Genomic DNA, 19,557 nt, shown 5'->3' with positions numbered 1-19,557 from the left:
TTGAGTCTGGTGTCTCATCTTCCTCTTGACAATACCCCATAAATTCTCTATGGCCAGCAACCTCGCCTGACCTTAACCCCAATCAAGCACAGTGATACTGTTGTTTTTAAACCAGGTATTGGTACTTTTGGCAGTGTGGACAGGTGCCAAGTCCTGCTGGAGAATGACATTTCCATCTCCAAAAAGCTTGTCGGCAGAGGGAAGCATGAAGTGCTCTAAAATTTCCTGGTAGACGGCTGCGCTGACTTTGGTCTTGATAAAACACTGGACCTACACCAGCAGATGACATGGCTCCCCAAACCATCACTGATTGTGGAAACTTCACACTAGACCTCAAGCAGCTTGGATTGTGGCCTCTCCACTCTTCCTCCAGACTCTGGGACCTTGATTTCCAAATGAAATGCAAAATTTACTTTCATCTGAAAACAACACCTTGGACCACTGAGCAACAGTCCAGGTCTTTTTCTCCTTGGCCCAAGTAAGACGCTTCTGGCGTTGTCTATTGGTCATGAGTGGCTTGACACAAGGAATGCGACACTTGTAGCCCATGTCCTGGATACGTCTGTGTGTGGTGGCTCTTGAAGCAATGACTCCAGCAGCAGTCCGCTCCTTGTGAATCTCCCCCAAATTTTTGAATGGCCTTTTCTTAACAATCCTTTCAAGGCTGTGGTTATCCGGTTGTTTGTGCACCTTTTTCTACCGCACTTTCCTTCCACTCAACTTTCCATTAATTATGCTTGGATACAGCACTCTGTGAACAGCCAGCTTCTTTAGCAATAACCTTTTGTGGCTTACCCTCCTTGTGGAGTGTGTCAGTAACTGCCTTCTAGACATCTGTCAAGTCGGCAGTCTTCCCCATGATTGTGGAGCCTACTAAAACATACTAAGGGACATTTTTTTAAAAGCTTAGGAATCCTTTGCAGGTGTTTTTTGTTAATTATTCTAATTTACTGAAATAATGACTTTTGTGTTTTCATTGGCTGTAAGCCATAATCATTAACAGAGATAAACACTTGAAATAGATCACTCTGTTTGTAATGACTCTATATAATGAGTTTCACTTTTTGTATTGAAGAACTGAAATAAATGAACTTTTTGATGATATTCTAATTTTGTGAGAAGCACCTGTATGTGTGGAGAAAAAGGGGCGCAGAATGTCAGGAAAAGAACATCTCGCCAGCCATTAAGCATGGGTGTCGATCAGTCATGCTTTAGGGTTGTGTTGCAGCCAATGGCACGGGGAACATTTTCATGGGTAGAGGGAAGAATGTATTTAATGACATTTCAACAAATTGTTGATGCAAACATAACCATCTGTAAAAAAGCTGAAGTTGAAAAGAGAATGGCTTCTACAAAGGATAATGATCCTAAACACCTCAAAATTCACACTAGATTCCCTCAAAAGGCGCAAGCTGAAGATTTTACAATGGCCCTCACAGTCCCCTGATCTGAACATCATTGAAAATCAGTGGCTAGACCTCAAGATACCAGTGCTGGATACCCAACGCGTTTACAAGCTGTGATACTTTCAAAAGGGGGTACTACTAGGTACGAACCATGCAGGGCAGCTAAACTTTTGCATCGGCTCATTTTCCTTTTTGTAATATTTTTTTTTATAATTACAAAAAGGAAAATGAGCCGATGCAAAAGTTTAGCCGCCCTGCATGGTTCGTACCTAGTAGTACCCCCTTTTGAAAGTATCACAGCTTGTAAACGCGTTGGGTATCCAGCACTGGTAACTGGTATTTTTCACACTCCTTCTTGGTCAAATAGCCCTTACACAGTCTGGAGGTGTTTGGGGTCATTGTCCTGTTGAAAAATAAATAATGGTCCAACTAAACGCAAACCGGATGGAATAGCATGCCGCTGCAAGATGCTGTGGTAGCCATGCTGGTTCAGTATGCCTTCAATTTTGAATAAATCCCCAACAGTGTCACCAGCAAAGCACTCCCACACCATCACACCTCCTCCTCCATGCTTCACGGTGGGAACCAGGCATGTAGAGTCCATCCGTTCACCTTTTCTGCGTTGCACAAAGACACGGTGGTTGGAACCAAAGATCTCAAATTTGGACTCCTCAGACCAAAGCACAAATTTCCACTGGTCTAATGTCCATTCCTTGTGTTCTTTAGCCCAAACAAGTCTCTTCTGCTTGTTGCCTGTCCTTAGCAGTGGTTTCCTAGCAGCTATTTTACCATGAAGGCCTGCTGCACAAAGTCTCCTCTTAACAGTTGTTGTAGGGAGGTGTCTGCTGCTAGAACTGTGTGTGGCATTGACCTGGTCTCTAATCTGAGCTGCTGTTAACCTGCGATTTCTGAGGCTGGTGACTTGGATAAACTTATCCTCAGAAGCAGAGGTGACTCTTGGTCTTCCTTTCCTGGGGCGGTCCTCATGTGAGCCAGTTTCTTTGTAGCGCTTGATGGTTTTTGCAACTGCATTTGGGGACACTTTCAAAGTTTGCCCAATTTTTCGGACTGACTGACCTTCATTTCTTAAATTAATGATGGCCACTCGTTTTTCTTTACTTAGCTGCTTTTTTCTTGCCATAATACAAATTCTAACAGTCTATTCAGTAGGACTGTCAGCTGTGTATCCACCAGACTTCTGCACAACACAACTGATGGTCCCAACCCCATTTATAAGGCAAGAAATCCCACTTATTAAACCTGACAGGGCACATCTGTGAACTGAAAACCATTTCTGGTGACTACCTCTTGAAGCTCATCAAGAGAATGCAAAGAGTGTGTAAAGCAGTCATCAAAGCAAAAGGTGGCTACTTTGAAGAACCTAGAATATAAGACATATTTTCAGTTGTTTCACACTTTTTTGTTAAGTATATAATTCCACATGTGTTAATTCATAGTTTTGATGCCTTCAGTGTGAATGTACAATTTTCATAGTCATGAAAATACAGAAAAATCTTTAAATGAGAAGGTGTGTCCAAACATTTGGTCTGTACTAATATATATATATAAAACACATCCTAGATCTGAATGAAATATTCTCATTGAATACTTTGTTCTGTACAAAGTTGACTGTACTGACAACAAAATCACATGGAAGTCAAATTTATTAACCAATGGAGGCCTGGATTTGTAGTCACCCCCAAAATGAAAGTGGAAAAACACACTACAGGCTGATCCAACTTTGATGTAATGTCCTTTAAACAAGTCAAAATGAGGCTCAGTATTGTGTGTGGCCTCCACGTGCCTGTATGACCTCCCTACAACGCCTGGGCATGCTCCTGATGAGGTTGCGGATGGTCTCCTGTGGGATCTCCTCCCAGACCTGGACTAAAGCATCCGCCAACTCCTGGATAGTCTGTGGCGCAACGTGACGTTGGTGGATGGAGCGAGACATGATGTCCCAGATGTGCTCAATCGGATTCAGGTGTGGGGAACGAGCGGACCAGTCCATAGCTTCAATGCCTTCATTTTGCAGGAACTGCTGACACACTCCAGCCACATGAGTTCTGCCATTGTCCTGCATTAGGAGGAACCCAGGGCCAACCGCACCAGCATATGGTCTCACAAGGGGTCTGAGGATATCATCTCGGTACCTAATGGCAGTCAGGCTACCTCTGGCGAGCACATGGAGGGCTGTGCGGCCCTCCAAAGAAATGCCACCCCACGCCATTACTGACCCACTGCCAAACTGGTCATGCTGAAGGATGTTGCAGTCAGCAGATCACTCTCCACGGCGTCTCCAGACTGTCACATGTGCTCAGCGTGAACCTGCTTTCATCTATGAAGGGCACACGGTGCCAGTGGCAACTTTGCCAATCCTGGTGTTCTGTGGCAAATGCCAAGCGTCCTGCATGGTGTTGGGCTGTGAGCACAACCCCCATCTGTGGACGTTGGGCCCTCATACCACCCTCATGGAGTCGGTTTCTAACAGTTTGTGCCGACACATGCACATTTTTGGCCTGCTGGAGGTCATTTTGCAGGGCTCTGGCAGTGCTCCTCCTGTTCCTCCTTTCACAAAGGCGGAGATAGTGGTCCTGCTGCTGGGTTGTTGTCCTCCTACAGCCCCCTCCACGTCTCCTGGTGTACTGGCCTGTCTCCTGGTAGCGCCTCTGGTCACTACACAGACACAGCAAACCTTCTTGCCACAGCTTACATTGATGTGCCATCCTGGATGAACTGCACTACCTGAGCAACTTCTGTGGGTTGTAGAGTCCGTCTCATGGTACCCTGAGTGTGAAAGCACAACCAACATTCAAAAGTGACCAAAACATTAGCCATAAAGCATTGGTACAGAGATGTGGTCTGTGGTCCCCACTTGCAGAACCACTCCTTTTATTGAGGGTGTCTTGATAATTGCCAATAATTTCCATCTATTGTCTATTCCATTTGCACAACAGCATGTGAAATTGATTGTCATTCAGTATTGCTTCCTAAGTGGACAGTTTGATTTCACAGAAGTTTGATTTACTTGGAGTTATATTCTGTTGTTTGTGTTCCCTTTATTTTTTTATTTTTTTGAGCAATGTGTGTGTAGATAGAGCTCTGGCAAAAATTAAGAGACCACTGCAAAATTTTCATTTTAGCAGATTTTTCTTTCTAGGTATATTTTTGAGTAACATGTACATTGTTGTTTTAGTCTATAAACTACTGACTGTTGCGGGTCCAGGGGGGGGGGACCTCTGTGCTACGGTGCAAGGAGGGACCCAGAGGGGCGTAGCTAAGTATCAACTCGGACCGACCCTTGTTGTACGGTGGCTAACGACTCCGTGACCAGGGAGGGACCGAGCCGAGGGACCAGGTGCTACTCTGGGGACGACCTTCTAAGGGAGCAGGTGACTCCCACGGTACAGATGGCAGGGACTGACCGGAATAGCAGGTAGGCACAGCAGGCAGGCTGGCGAGCAGAAGTCTCCAGGTAGACACGACAAGTGACGGCAGGAGTCTCTAGGTGGACTGGCAGGTGGTCACGGCAAGTGACTGCAGGAGTCTCTAGGTAGACCGGCAGGTGGTCACGGCAAGTGACAAGCGGGTAACAGGCAGGTCACAGGCAAGTGCTCCCAGGTGAGCGGGCTGGCAGGTAGCAGGCAGGTAACAGGCTGGCGGGCAAGACTGGAAGTCAGGCTAGCAGTGGGACCTGAGGGCTGAAGCAGAGGTCAGAAACACTGCAACAACTTTTGCTCTGGCACCTCCATTTTGCAGGAGGTGCCTTATATATGGGAGGACCCTCAGCTATTGGCCGGGCACTCCTTAGGACGGCGCGCGCCCTAAGCACAGTGCCCGGGGAGATGCACTCGCCGGCAGCAGAAAGAGGAGCGCTGGTGAACGCAGAGCGGGGAGCGAGGAGGTGAGTGGGACGACGTCTCTGCCTGGCAGGGGGCAGAGACGCCGGCGCTACAGTACCCCCCCCCCTTTATGCCCCCTCTTTTTTAGGCCAGAAAGGAATTTTTCAAGGAGAAGTGGGGCATGAATGTTCTCTCCTCTGGGCCAAACCCCTTCCAATCCACTAGAAAAAGGGTCTTTCCTCTTACCCTCTTAGTGGCCAGAATGTTCTCTACCTCAAAAACGTCCTCAGCGGAAACTGGAGCAGGGGGAGTACCTAGATTGGAAAAAAGAGTTAAACACAACTGGTTTGAGGAGAGATACATGGAAGGAGTTGGGAATCCGTAAGGTGGCCGGGAGTTTTAACTTGTAGGCCACTGGGTTGATTTGTTTGAGAACTTCAAATGGACCTATAAACTGATAGGAGAGTATTTTGAGTCGGACATGTTTGGAAGAGAGACAGACTTTATCTCCCAGGCGGAATTGAGGCTTATCCAGACGTCTCTTGTCAGCATGTTTCTTCATCCGCTCGGAGGACTGAAGTGCGGACCTAGTATTTTCCCAAATGGTGGAGAATTCGCTGACCAGAGCCTCCGCAGCAGGGTTCTCCACCGAGGCGGAGATGGGAAACGGAATCCGAGAAAGTTGACCGTGGACCACGAAGAACGGGGATTTAGAAGTAGATTCGCTCTCATGGTTGTTGTAGGAGAATTCGGCCCATGGTAGGAGCTCCACCCAATCGGTATGGTGAGCGTTAACAAAGTGCCGGAGGTAGCTGGTAAGGATTTGGTTGATACGCTCCACTTGACCATTGGACTGTGGATGGTAGGCGGAGGAGAAATCCAGGGTGATATCCAGTAGCTTTCAGGTAGCTCTCCAGAAATGTGAGGTGAACTGAACCCCTCGATCCGATACAATGTGGAGGGGTAGGCCATGGAGACGGAAAATATGACGGAAAAAATCCTTGGCCAGCTCCGATGCAGACTGGAGACCAGGCAGAGGAATGAAGTGGGCCATCTTAGACGACCACCCAAATGACTGTACAACCAGCAGAAACAGGGAGATCAGTAATAAAGTCCATGGCAATGTGCTGCCACGGGGCAGCAAGTTCGGGAAGAGGCAGGAGGCGACCGGCTGGAAGATGTCTGGGAGCTTTGTTGCGGGCACAGGACGAACAGGCCGAGACGAAGTCTACCACATCCTTGCGCAGGGTAGGCCACCAGTAATGCTGGGTAATGAGTAGGAAGGTCTTTTGGCCAGCATTGCCGGCTAGTTTAGATGAATGACCCCAGTGAAGAACCTTCTCACGATCTGGTACCGCTACAAACTTCTTACCGGGTGGAAGACGAGTCAGATCCAAGGGGGCCACATTCATCACTTTGGAAGGGTCGATGATGTGCATAGGCTCCTCCTCTTGATCTGAGGACAGGAAGGATTTGGACAAGGCGACGGCTTTGACATTCTTGTCTGCCGGGCGGGAATGTAGGACGAAGTCGAAGCGGGCGAAGAACAAAGACCACCGGGCCTGACGCGGATTGAGTCTTTGAGTGACAAGCGGGTAACAGGCAGGTCACAGGCAAGTGCTCCCAGGTGAGCGGGCTGGCAGGTAACAGGCAAGTGCTCCCAGGTGAGCGGGCTGGCAGGCACGGCAGGTAACAGGCTGACGGGCAAGCCTGGAAGTCAGGCTAGCAGCGGGACCTGAGGGCTGAAGCAGAGGGAGGGATGGAGCGCGCGCCCTAAGCTCAGTGCCCGGGGAGCTGCGCGCGCCGGCAGCAGGAAGAGGAGCGCTGGTGAACGCAGAGCGGGGAGGTGAGTGGGACGGCGTCTCTGCCTGGCAGGGGGCAGAGACGCCGATGCTACACTGACAACATGTCTCTGAAATTTCAAAGCTAAAAATTTTGTATTTACTTGCAGCAAATGATAAAGCGTCAAAATACTAAAAAAGAAACAGTGCTTTCAGACCTCAAATTACTCATGTTTTTACTCAGGAACAGTTCAGAAATCAATGTTTGGTGGAATAACCATGATTTTTAATCACAGCTTTCATGCGTCTTTCTATGCTTTCCACCAGTCTTTCCATGCTTTCCAATAGAAAACTGTTCAGTGGTCTCTTAATTTTTGCCAGAGCTGTGTTTGTGTGTGTATATATATATATATATATATATATATATATATATATATATATATATATATATATATATATATATATATATATATATATATATATATATATATATATATATATATATATATATATATATATATATATATATATATATATATATATTACCTATTATTTTATTTTTCCTAAAATACAAAGGAAATGTCATCTTTACCTTTCGTCCTTTTAGAGATTTCATCTTCAACTTGCTTATCTGTTCACAATAAGGCTATGTGCCCACGATGCAGAAATGCTCTGGATTTTTCCTGAGCGTTTCTGCATCTCCCTGGCAGAAAAAACGCATGCGGATTGTACATGCGTTTTTCCTGCCAGGGACATGCGGATGTGAAGCGTTCTTCACATGCATTTCTGCATGCGGGTTGACAAGCGCTTTCCAAGCGATTTTAGCATCACTTGGAAAGTGCTTGACAACTTATTCAAACTGCATGGATTTATATAGTGTGATCGTAAAGAATGTTTAAAAATCAAAAAAATAAATCTATACTTACCTTCTGATGGCCCCCGCAGTCTTGCTTCGCTCCGTCCTGGCTTACCGGCAGCTCGTGGTACACTACACTGAAGGACCTGCCGTCACATGACTAAATGACGTCAGCGCAGGTCCTTCAGTCCACCGAAATCTGCCGGAAAGTGAAGACAAGGACACCGGGGGCCATCAGAAGGTAAGTATCTTATTTATTTTTTATTTTATTCTTTTTTTTTTTTTACAGGTTCTGTGCTACCCGGGTCGAGAGGAGAGTCTCCTGTCCTCTAGACCCGGGTACCATCCGCACATTGGAACGCATGGATTCTGCATGTACAGATGCAGTGGTGCGTTTCAATGCAAGTCAATGGCAGCGAAAACGCAGCGCTTCCGCAAAATAATCGGTAGTGCTGAGTTTTTTTCCGCAATGATAACCTGCAGCAGAAATTTCCGCAGTATGTGCACAGCACATGCGGATCATCATTGGGGAACATGGCAGGCCTTCTACCATGCATTTTTTAAGCGTTTCTGCAGAGTTTTTGCCGCTGCGGAAACGCTTAAAAAACGCATCGTGGGCACACAGCCGAACAGTAATTTTTACCAGGGGTGCCCAAACTTTTGCATGCCACTATAACGATAAACTTTTAACATTTATAGTGTAATGTTCTTGTGGCTATGCAGATTTCTACAGCTGGCTCGAGTATAGCACTATGAGCAGGTAGGTGGCCTCATACGTTATTTGTATGTATTGGAGGGTCCCAACTCTCCTAATTGCCGAAGTCCCAGGGAAAAAAAGGATCCAGCATGAGGAATTTCGGCACATCCGAACCATTGTTCTCATTTAAGCCACTAAGGGTGTGTGACCTCGGCATATTGCTCTTTGGCCATTGAGAACACATGCACATTTAGCCAATCTTATTATACAAGTGTAGGGAGCAGTCAGGAGAAATGGCAGTATATATAGCCATCTCTTTACCTAAGGAATATCCTTTTACCAAATTTTATCTTGAATGTCATTTTCACCACGAACATCCCCTTTGGGTTAATAAAGGCTTTAAATTGAATCTTTTTGCTATGGAATCTGAGAGCATAGTGTAGAGGCAGAGACCCTGAGTCCAGCAATGTCACTTACTGGGCTGCTTGGTGTAGTTTTGATAGAATCCCTGTATGTTTACAACCCCCGCCCACACCTTGATTGTCAGCTTTCTGTATGCATTGTCAGCAAACTGCCAAACCGCAGTGGGGTTACACTGATTAGCTGGACTGGCCTGCTCCTGACATCTAGTCCTGTAGTGATAATCTCCTGCTGATAAAACACTGACTGCATTGAAACTACAGCAAGCTGCCGAGCAAGTGACACATCCCTGAAATCAGGCTCTCTGCCCCCACATTATGCTGCTCTCAGATTAGATTAAATAGCCAAAACATTCCCTTTAAAATAAAAATACAAATCTTACTCTCCTGTTATTTCCCTGCGCTGCTCAAATGCATCTGCAACTGTGATGCTCACTGTTCTTTATCTTTTAGTGACTGCTGCTGCCAATCACTGGCCATACAACCTACCATCACCAGGAAGGGGAGTGATTGGCTGGCAGAGTCATGTGGATGTGTGTCGGTAAATAAACCAAGGCTTGTGAGCATGAGAACCAGACCCCTTGTACAAGAACAATGTCTCCTGATCTCATAATTGGTAATTCAGGGACATCGGGTTGTAATTGTCAGACACCACACTAGGGGTATGAGTACCTGTACCCATGTTAATGGCTCTGCACTTGTTGGCTGCCTTAATATCCCCCCTTGAACAGTCTGCCTAAACGGAAGTGCCAACTAGGTTTTAGCATGTTTTCTCAATGGGGAGAGGGGATTAGCATCTGTGCGACACTTCTGGCGGCGGCTTATTCCCCTTGAACAAAGGATCTGACATGGTGAAATGACTCCTCCTTCATTTCGTCAACATCTGCCATCATGGTACACCCTCGCAGACATTAAATGGTTGGCCAATCCTGCCAAAATTGGCTGGTTCGGTTACATTTGTCTAATATCTTTGACCATCTCAAGGGTACCTGGTAAGTCCTGAGTACATTGTTACTTCTATATTGATGTCCTTGTGTCCACCAATGGTTTTGTCTTGATAATATTAGACCAGATTCACACTATGTTTTATGGTCCGAGTATGTGTTGCAACGGACTGGCCAAAGGTCTGACCCAAACTCTGCAGCCTCATATTTGTCTGACTTGCCCTTATCCTTCCATTTGATTCCTTTTTAGGAAAATTCCATCTGATTTCTAAGTTGGGAAGAGTTGAGAAAAGTGTGGAGGCTCATTCTGGAGCGGTGCTGGCTGGTCGCTGGAATTGTGATGGAACAGCACTGGTGACAGGTAAAATATGGGTAAACTAGATCACATATAACAATACTGTTATCCATGTGTATATGTAGATGCAAAAAAAACCTTCCAAATAAATTGTGACATTGATTTGCCTGGATTTCAAAGACTTAGAAGGAAATAGTAAACGTTTGTCCAAATTATTATCAATGTGCAACGAAGGAAACGGGAATCTGAAGTCTGTCTCATCTCTCACCATAATTAGTAATAAATAATCTTTATCTGCAACGTATTCCACAGCGCTTAACTCACAGGGTACTGTGTAAACAATATCAGACATTACATAGTAACACATGGCTCACACACGAGAAGGCCCTGCTCTCAAGAGCTTACAATCTGTAAGAAAATGGGGTGCTTGTGGTATGGCCAAGCAATCATTATAATAAATGCAGGTATTCATTTAGTGCTGCATGTAGCCGTTACCTGTCATTGTTATCTATGTCCATATACAAAGTGCATGGAGTGTGTGGTAACACATGCTAGAAAGAACCAGATTCTGAGGAAAATGAAGGAAAGGTGAGCTGGAAATAATTACATTGGTGATGTGATAGGCCTGCCTTATGAGATGTGTGTTTTAGATCATACTCAAAGCTCTGGACACTGAGTATTAACTTGTCTGGAATAGAACTGCTGCAGTGCAAGCAATATCTTGGAGACAGTAGTGGGAGGTTTGGATCATGGAGGATGTTAGTTTTAACTAGCAGAGCAGGTAGAATGGGTAGGGTAGTAGACTGATAAGGAAGGAGATGTTGGACAGTGCAACTTTGTGCAAAGCTTTGTGGGTGAGTGATCATTTTGTTTTATTTTGTAGCAGATGGGCAACCAGTGCAATGTCTGGTACAGTGTGGAGTCCTCTGTTTAATGGCTGGACAGCAATATGAGCCTGTCTGCTGCATTCAGGATATATTGGAGAGGGGCGAGTTTAGTGAGAGGAACTCTGATGAGTGATTACTAGAGAGTTGCAGTAGTCAAGATGAGAATTGATCTGAGCGACCCTGATAGGTTTTTCCAGTTTGAAAGGTAAGAAAAGATCAGATTTTGGAGATGTTTTTTTTTTCAGGTAAAGGTGACATAAGCAAGTGAGTGAGGATACAGGGAGTGAAGGAAAGATCCGAGTCAAATATGACCACATGACAGCGGACGTACTGCCTAGGAGTTATGGTAGTACAAGACATGGAAATATCAGGTTTAGGTAGGTTAATAGATGGAGGAAACCCTACTGATGTACCAACTCTACCAAACAATATCTGTTATCATGAAAATAAAGAATCAAGGATTCAAATAATTATTTATATTTTCAGGAGGAGAATTTCATACAACCTCTACTAACAGATTAGTTTTACCCTATACTCAAAAATCTATGAATGTGCTGGTAGCCCACAGGGAAATGGCCCGATTACTACTGAACTTCTGAGCTAGCAAATCCGCCAAACTATTGGTCACGTTTAGTTAATCTTTCCATCTCATTAATATATTCTGATTGTTGGTGATCATTAATGCTAGCCAATTAAAGCTTCTGAAGCCTGAGTTTTAAGTTATTTACAGTATATAGCTGAAAAACACCTGAGTCGAGGCTCCCGAGACCTGTTGCAAAATTGTCCCAAATAGTTAGTCTTTTTGACTTGTGCTAAGTTTAATATGTGCTTTGGAATTTTTTTACGAACATATCGACACTAGTGTAGAAAAGCAGTGGTAAAATGTAACAAATTCAAAACGCTTTATGGCGCAAATTATTGGTGTCAAAGAAAGCCGATCATATGTACGAACTACACTGCTCAAAAAAATAAAGGGAACACTCAAATAACACATCCTAGACCTGAATGAATGAAATATTCTCATTGAATACTTTGTTCTGTACAAAGTTAAATGTGCTGACAACAATCACACAAAAATCATCAATGGAAATCAAATTTATTAACCAATGGAGGCCTGGATTTGGAGTCACCCCCAAAATTAAAGCGGAAAAACACACTACAGGCTGATCCAACTTTGATATAATGTCCTTTAACCCCTTCAGGACCCAGCCTATTTTGACCCTAAAGACCTTGGCATTTTTGTCAATTCTGACCAGTATCCCTTTACGAAGTAAAAACTCTGGAACACTTCAACAGATCCTAGCGATTCTGAGATTGTTTGTTCATGACATATTGGGCTTCATGTTTGTGAAAAAATCAAAAATATGGGAAAAATTTAGAAAATTTCGCGATTTTGAATTTTTATTCTGCTAAACCAGAGTGATGTGACACAAAATAGTTAATAAATAACATTTCCCACTTGTCTACTTTACATCCGCACAATTTTGGGAAGAAAAAAATTTTTTGGTAGGAAGTTTGAAGGGTTCAAAGTTCATCAGCAATTTCTTTTTTCCAACAAAATTTACAAACCCATTTTTTTTTAGTGACCACATCACATTTGAAGTACCTTTTGAGGGGTGTACATGACAGAAAACACCCAAAAGTGGCACCATTCCAAAAACTGCACCCCTCAAGCTACTCAAAACTACATTCAAGAAGATTAACCCTTCAGGTGCATCACAGGAACTAAAGCAACATGGAAGAAAAAAATGAACATTTTAATTTTTCTAACAAAAATTTTCTTTTAGCCTAAATTTTTTAATTTTCACATGGTAACAGGATAAAATGCATCCTAAAATTTGTTGGGCAATTTCTCCTGAGTACACCGATGCCTAATATGTGGTCATAAACCACTGTTTGGGCGCACAGCAGGGCTCAGAAAGGAAGGAGCGCAATTTGACGTTTGGAGCTAATTTTCCATTCAAAAAGTGAAATGGCACTCCTGCCGTGCACCAAAACAGTGGTTTATGACCACATATGAGGTATTGGTGTACTCAGGAGAAATTTCCCAACAAATTTTAGGATGCATTTTATCCTGTTACCCATGTGAAAATTAAAAAATTTAGGCTAAAATAAAATTTTTGTGAAAAAAAAAGAAGTACTTTTTAGTTTTCACAGATCAATTTGTGAAGCACCTTGGGGTTTAAAGTGCTGACTATGCATCTAGATAAGTTCCCTGGGGGGTCTAGTTTCCAAAATGGGGTCACTTGTGGGGAGCTCCATTGTTTAGGCACACAGGGGCTCTCCAAACGTGACATGGTGTCCGCTAACAAATTGAATGGAAAATCTGCTCAAATTGTTAGCGGACACCATGTTGCGTTTGGAGAGCCCCTGTGTGCCTAAACATTGGAGCTCCCCCACAATTGACCCCATTTTGGAAACTAGACCCCCCCCCCCCCCCCCAGGGAACTCACACTACACAATTTGTAGATATGTCAGGTTGGTGTGCGGTGCGGTGTGGTATAGTGTAGTGTATACACCACACACACAAACAACCTCACACAAGCTACAACACACACACCAACCTGACATAGGTTGGTGTGTGTGTGTGTGTCATGCTAGTGTGGGTGAGTTCTGTAGGGAAGGTCAGAATGTGTTTAGTCTGGGGACATGTGATGAATTTTGAAGCATTCATTCAAACACAGTCCCGGTTTGTCAGGACACGTTTGACATTGGAAACGGGAGACCTTATCCCCCTTTTATGGCAGACCCGGCACCTTTTTCTAACTGTGACCTCACCGGGAAAATGTTGCCCTGGTACCACACGGGAGACTCTAGTTCCAGGGGTGCTGGGGCCCACTTCTTCTTCACCTCTAAAAATCAGGGCCTTTATCACCGCCTCCTGGAAGTTGAGGAAGGTGTTGGTGGTCTGGCCTGCACATCGTGATAGCACGTATGCTTTATACAGTGGCATTTGAACGATGTGCACGGCCAGTTTTTTATACCAGATTTTCGCCTTCCGCATCGCACTGTAGGGCTGGAGGACTTGATCTGAAAGATCAACTCCCCCCATGTGCTTGTTGTATCCCAGGGCACAGTCCGGTTTGTGGACCGGTGCTGGGGTACCTCTAACGGTGGTGGCCGTGGTGCCGGGACCATGGATTGTGGTCAAGAAAAAGACGTCCCTTTTGTCTTTGAACTTCACCACAACCATGTTGCCGCTACATTGGGCTCAGCTCTCACCCTTTGGGAGAGGCAGCTCAATTAGCGTCAAAGGGAGACACCTCTGGGTTCTGCGCACAGTACCGCAAGCGGCGGTAGCTCTGGCAGAGAGGGACTGAAATTGTGGGATGCTTGTGTAAAAGTTATCAACGTATAGATGATAACCTTTATTCAGCAGTGGGCGGATCAAATCCCACACTATTTTCCCACTTACCTTCAGAGCAGGTGGACACTCTGGGAGCTGGACCCTCGAATCCTTTCCTTCGTACACTCTAAAGCTGTGAGTGTACCCTGAGGCACTCTCGCACAGCTTTTAGAGTTTTATTCCGTACCTCGCCCTCTTACTGGGCAGGTATTGTCGGAATTGAAGCCGCCCTTTGAAGTGGATGAGGGATTCATCCACAGAAATTTCCCTTTGGGGAACGTACACTTCAGCAAACTTGTTGCTGAAGTGTTCGATGACCGGACGAATTTTGAACAGTCTGTCAAAATTCGGGTCATCACGGGGAAGGCTGTCCACATTATCCCTGAAATGTAAAAATTTGTGAATGACCTCAAATCTTTTGCGGGTCATCACCATTCCGAACACTGGAGTTTGATATAAAATATCAGTACTCCAGTATTGGCGGATTTCTAGTTTCTTCACAATCCCCATGTGAAGTACCAGTCCCCAATATTTCAACATTTCTATGGAGTCAACGGGACTCCAAGTAGAAAACATTGAATTTGGGTTTGCAGCCAAAAATTGTTGGGCGTAGATATTGGTCTGCTCCACAATGAGACTGACAATGGCCTCAGAGAAATAGACTTTGAAAACTGGATTCCTGATTGGGGAAGGAAATCAGGAATCCGTGGGGTGTAATTTTCAGGGACGGGGGTCCACACTGAGGCCCTGGTGCTAGGTTGGGCGTGACTAGCACCAGGTGGAGGGTTACTCACAGATGGCTGTGGGTCTTCTTCCTCAGCCTCCGGACGATGTCTTGACCTCTGACGTCGTCTTGGTGCCGGCTCGGTGTCACTGGAGGAGGAAGAATGGGAGGAATAGAGGAACGTGGGGTCCTCTCCCTCACTATCAGCTTCGGAGGCAATAATAGAATATGCCTCCTCAGTTGTGTACGCCCTAGACTGGGTTGAGCGGGACGGGCGGGACATTTTTGTGTGCTGTGTGCAAAAAAAAAAAATCAAAACTTTATTATTCGTGTGAGTGCTTGGTGTAAACTTCAAAAATCAGGCGTAGGGGGCGCACTCGGGCACACTGGGCGCAGGAGGGGGCGCACTCGGGCACACTGGGCGCAGGAGGGGGCGCACTCGGGCACACTGGGCGCAGGAGGGGGCGCACTCGGGCACACTGGGCGCAGGAGGGGGCGCACTCAGGCACACTGGGCGCAGGAGGGGGCGCACTCAGGCACACTGGGCGCAGGAGGGGGCGCACTCAGGCACACTGGGCGCAGGAGGGGGCGCACTCAGGCACACTGGGCGCAGGAGGGGGCGCACTCAGGCACACTGGGCGCAGGAGGGGGCGCACTCAGGCACACTGGGCGCAGGAGGGGGCGCACTCAGGCACACTGGGCGCAGGAGGGGGCGCACTCAGGCACACTGGGTGCAGGAGGGGGCGCACTCAGGCACACTGGGTGCAGGAGGGGGCGCACTCAGGCACACTGGGCGCAGGAGGGGGCGCACTCAGGCACACTGGGCGCAGGAGGGGGCGCACTCAGGCACACTGGGCGCAGGAGGGGGCGCACTCAGGCACACTGGGCGCAGGAGGGGGCGCACTCAGGCACACTGGGCGCAGGAGGGGGCGCACTCAGGCACACTGGGCGCAGGAGGGGGCGCACTCAGGCACACTGGGCGCAGGAGGGGGCGCACTCAGGCACACTGGGCGCAGGAGGGGGCGCACTCAGGCACACTGGGCGCAGGAGGGGGCGCACTCAGGCACACTGGGCGCAGGAGGGGGCGCACTCAGGCACACTGGGCGCAGGAGGGGGCGCACTCAGGCACACTGGGCGCAGGAGGGGGCGCACTCAGGCACACTGGGCGCAGGAGGGGGCGCACTCAGGCACACTGGGCGCAGGAGGGGGCGCACTCAGGCACACTGGGCGCAGGAGGGGGCGCACTCAGGCACACTGGGCGCAGGAGGGGGCGCACTCAGGCACACTGGGCGCAGGAGGGGGCGCACTCAGGCACACTGGGCGCAGGAGGGGGCGCACTCAGGCACACTGGGCGCAGGAGGGGGCGCACTCAGGCACACTGGGCGCAGGAGGGGGCGCACTCAGGCACACTGGGCGCAGGAGGGGGCGCACTCAGGCACACTGGGCGCAGGAGGGGGCGCACTCAGGCACACTGGGCGCAGGAGGGGGCGCACTCAGGCACACTGGGCGCAGGAGGGGGCGCACTCAGGCACACTGGGCGCAGGAGGGGGCGCACTCAGGCACACTGGGCGCAGGAGGGGGCGCACTCAGGCACACTGGGCGCAGGAGGGGGCGCACTCAGGCACACTGGGCGCAGGAGGGGGCGCACTCAGGCACACTGGGCGCAGGAGGGGGCGCACTCAGGCACACTGGGCGCAGGAGGGGGCGCACTCAGGCACACTGGGCGCAGGAGGGGGCGCACTCAGGCACACTGGGCGCAGGAGGGGGCGCACTCAGGCACACTGGGCGCAGGAGGGGGCGCACTCAGGCACACTGGGCGCAGGAGGGGGCGCACTCAGGCACACTGGGCGCAGGAGGGGGCGCACTCAGGCACACTGGGCGCAGGAGGGGGCGCACTCAGGCACACAGGGCGCAGGAGGGGGCGTGCTGAGGCGTAGGAGGGGGCAGGAAGCCGGCAGTAGCAGCAGCAGGGGGGGTGATCACTGGGGCAGCAAGGGGGGCAGGATCCGACAGCAGCAAGGGGGGTAGGAGGCCGGAAGCAGCAGGGGGGGTTGATCACTGGGGGGGGGGGGGTGATTACTGAGGACGGGGGGGATGATCGGTGATCACAGGCGCAGGGTATTTACAGTAAGCCTGCTGCTGCCTGTGATCACCGTCTGACAGAAGGAGAGTACCAGCCGGTGGATGAAGATGTGGGAGAGGGAGCGGTAGGAAATTGGACTGTTGTGGAGGGGGGGATGGTAGTGGATGGAGGGGGGGGTCGGGGGCTAAGTGGGGGCTGGAGTCGGACAAGGGGGGAAAAAATTACCGGCGCTGGCGGCGGGGGTCGCTGGCGGGTCTGGGGTCGACGTTGGCGGCGGGTAACCAAACTCCTCAGCTTCCACGGACGGGATGAAGGCTGGGAAGTTTAATTAGCCATAGTAAACGTCCTCCTCCACATCTGATTGGAGGGCTAGCGTCACATGGACACTAGCCCCAATCAGATCTGGGGGGGGGGGGACAGAGGTGACACTCCCCCCAGCCAATGGCTGATGCTATAAGCATCAGGCCATGCCCAGATTGAAATATTTCACCAATTTTCATTGGTGAAATATTTCATTCATTCCGATTGGCAGTTTCACTAAAAGTGAAAGTGAAACTGCCAATCGGAGGGGTCCTAGGCACGGGGGGGTTAATCCACCCCCCCTGGGGTCAACTTAAGGTTGTCTAGTTGCATCACCAAATGTGACACCTGAGTGACCGCGCTTGCACGTGCTGCAGGGGTGCGATCCCTCCATGTCACAGACGCTGTGACATGGGTCGGGAACGCACCGATTTCCATGTCACAGATGCTGTGACACGCGTCGGGAAGGGGTTAAAACTAGTCAAAATGAGGCTAAGTATTTTGTGTGGCCTACCTTATAGAGTCAGTTTCTAACCGTTTGTGCAGACACATGCACATTTGTGGTCTGCTGGAGGTCATTTTGCAGGGCTCTGGCAGTACTCCTCCTGTTCCTCCTTGCGCAAAGGCGGAGGTAGCGGTCCTGCTGCTGGGTTGTTGTCCTCCTACTGCCTCCTCCATGTCTCCTGGTGTACTGGCCTGTCTCCTGGTAGCGCCTCTGGACACTATGCTGACAGACACAGCAAACCTTCTTGCCACAGCTCGCATTGATGTGCCATCCTGGATGAGCTGCACTACCTGAGCAACTTCTGTGGGTTGTAGAGTCCGTCTCATGCTACCACTAGTGTGAAAGCACAACCAACATTCAAAAGTGACCAAAACATCAGCCAGAAAGCATTGGTACTGAGATGTGGTTTGTGGTCCCCACCTGATAATTGCCAATAATTTCCATCTATTGTCTATTCCAGAGGTCCCCAACCGCCGGTCCGCGGACCAGGACCGGGCCGTTGGGGTTTTTCAGCCGGTCCGCGGCGCCGCTGACCAGGGCCGGCGTCAGCACCCGGGCAAATGCCGGGGCTCTGAGCAGGCAGAGGGGCCCACTGGCGGTCGCGCACCCCGCTGGGCTATGGGCGGAGGAGAGCGGTGTCAGCGCCCGCCCTTCTCCGCCGCTTGCTCAGGGCCCCGGCAGCCCGATACTTACCTCTCCCCGTGCCTCCGCAGATCAGCTGTCTTCCTGCTCTGCGCTCCCTGTGACGTCTCAGGTCAGAGGGCGCGGTGACGTCTTTACACCGCGCCCTCCCCTGAGCCGTCACAGGGAGCGCTGAGCGGGAAGAAACGACAACGCTGGAGTTCGGAGCCGAGCAGCGAGCTGCGGGCAGCAGGTGAGGAGAAGGGAGGTGATTATTTGATTTTTTTTTTTTTTTTTTAATGTATGGAGGCATGGGGCAGTATAAAGAGGGGAGGGGGGGCATCCTGCTTGGGGCATTATAAAGAGGAGGGGTGACAGCCTGCATGGGGCATTATAAGGTGGGGAACAGCCTGCATGGGGCATTATAAAGAGGGGGGGATTCCTGCTTGGGGCATTATAATGAGGAGGGGTGACAGCCTGCATGGGGCATTATAAGGTGGGGACCAGCCTGCACGGGGCATTATAAAGAGAGGGGGGGACATCCTGCATGGGGCAGTATAAAGAGGAGGGGTGACAGCCTGCATGGGGCAGTATAAAGAGGAGGGGTGACAGCCTGCATGGAGCATTATAAAGAGGAGGGGTGACAGCCTGCATGGGGCATTATAAAGAGGAGGGGTGACAGCCTGCATGGGGCATTATAAAGAGGGGGGGTGACAGCCTGCATGGGGCAGTATAAAGAGGAGGGGTGACAGCCTGCATGGAGCATTATAAAGAGGGGGGGGCAGCCTGTATGGGGCATTATGTGGGGGGTAACAGCCTGCATGGAGCATTAAAAGGGGGGGGCCTGTATG

At 48.9% G+C, this 19,557-nt stretch overlaps 1 protein-coding gene across 1 annotated transcript in view; it reads left to right on the top strand.

The window, feature by feature from the left end:
- Positions 1-19,557, top strand: part of IFT80 (intraflagellar transport 80) — a 140,531-nt gene that overhangs the window by 21,710 nt on the left and 99,264 nt on the right. The window contains exon 4 of the mRNA XM_073674807.1: positions 10,196-10,306. Within this exon, the coding sequence (XP_073530908.1) occupies positions 10,196-10,306 (111 nt within the window). The remainder of the gene's footprint in view (positions 1-10,195; positions 10,307-19,557) is intronic.

This window comes from Phyllobates terribilis, unplaced genomic scaffold (assembly GCF_046119375.1).
Source record: "Phyllobates terribilis strain yellow unplaced genomic scaffold, ASM4611937v1 Scaffold_3__8_contigs__length_932513732, whole genome shotgun sequence".
In the NCBI taxonomy this organism is placed as follows: domain Eukaryota; kingdom Metazoa; phylum Chordata; class Amphibia; order Anura; family Dendrobatidae; genus Phyllobates; species Phyllobates terribilis.
The sequence above is the reverse complement of the archived record's forward strand: the minus strand, read 5'-3'. Positions and strand labels throughout refer to the sequence as shown.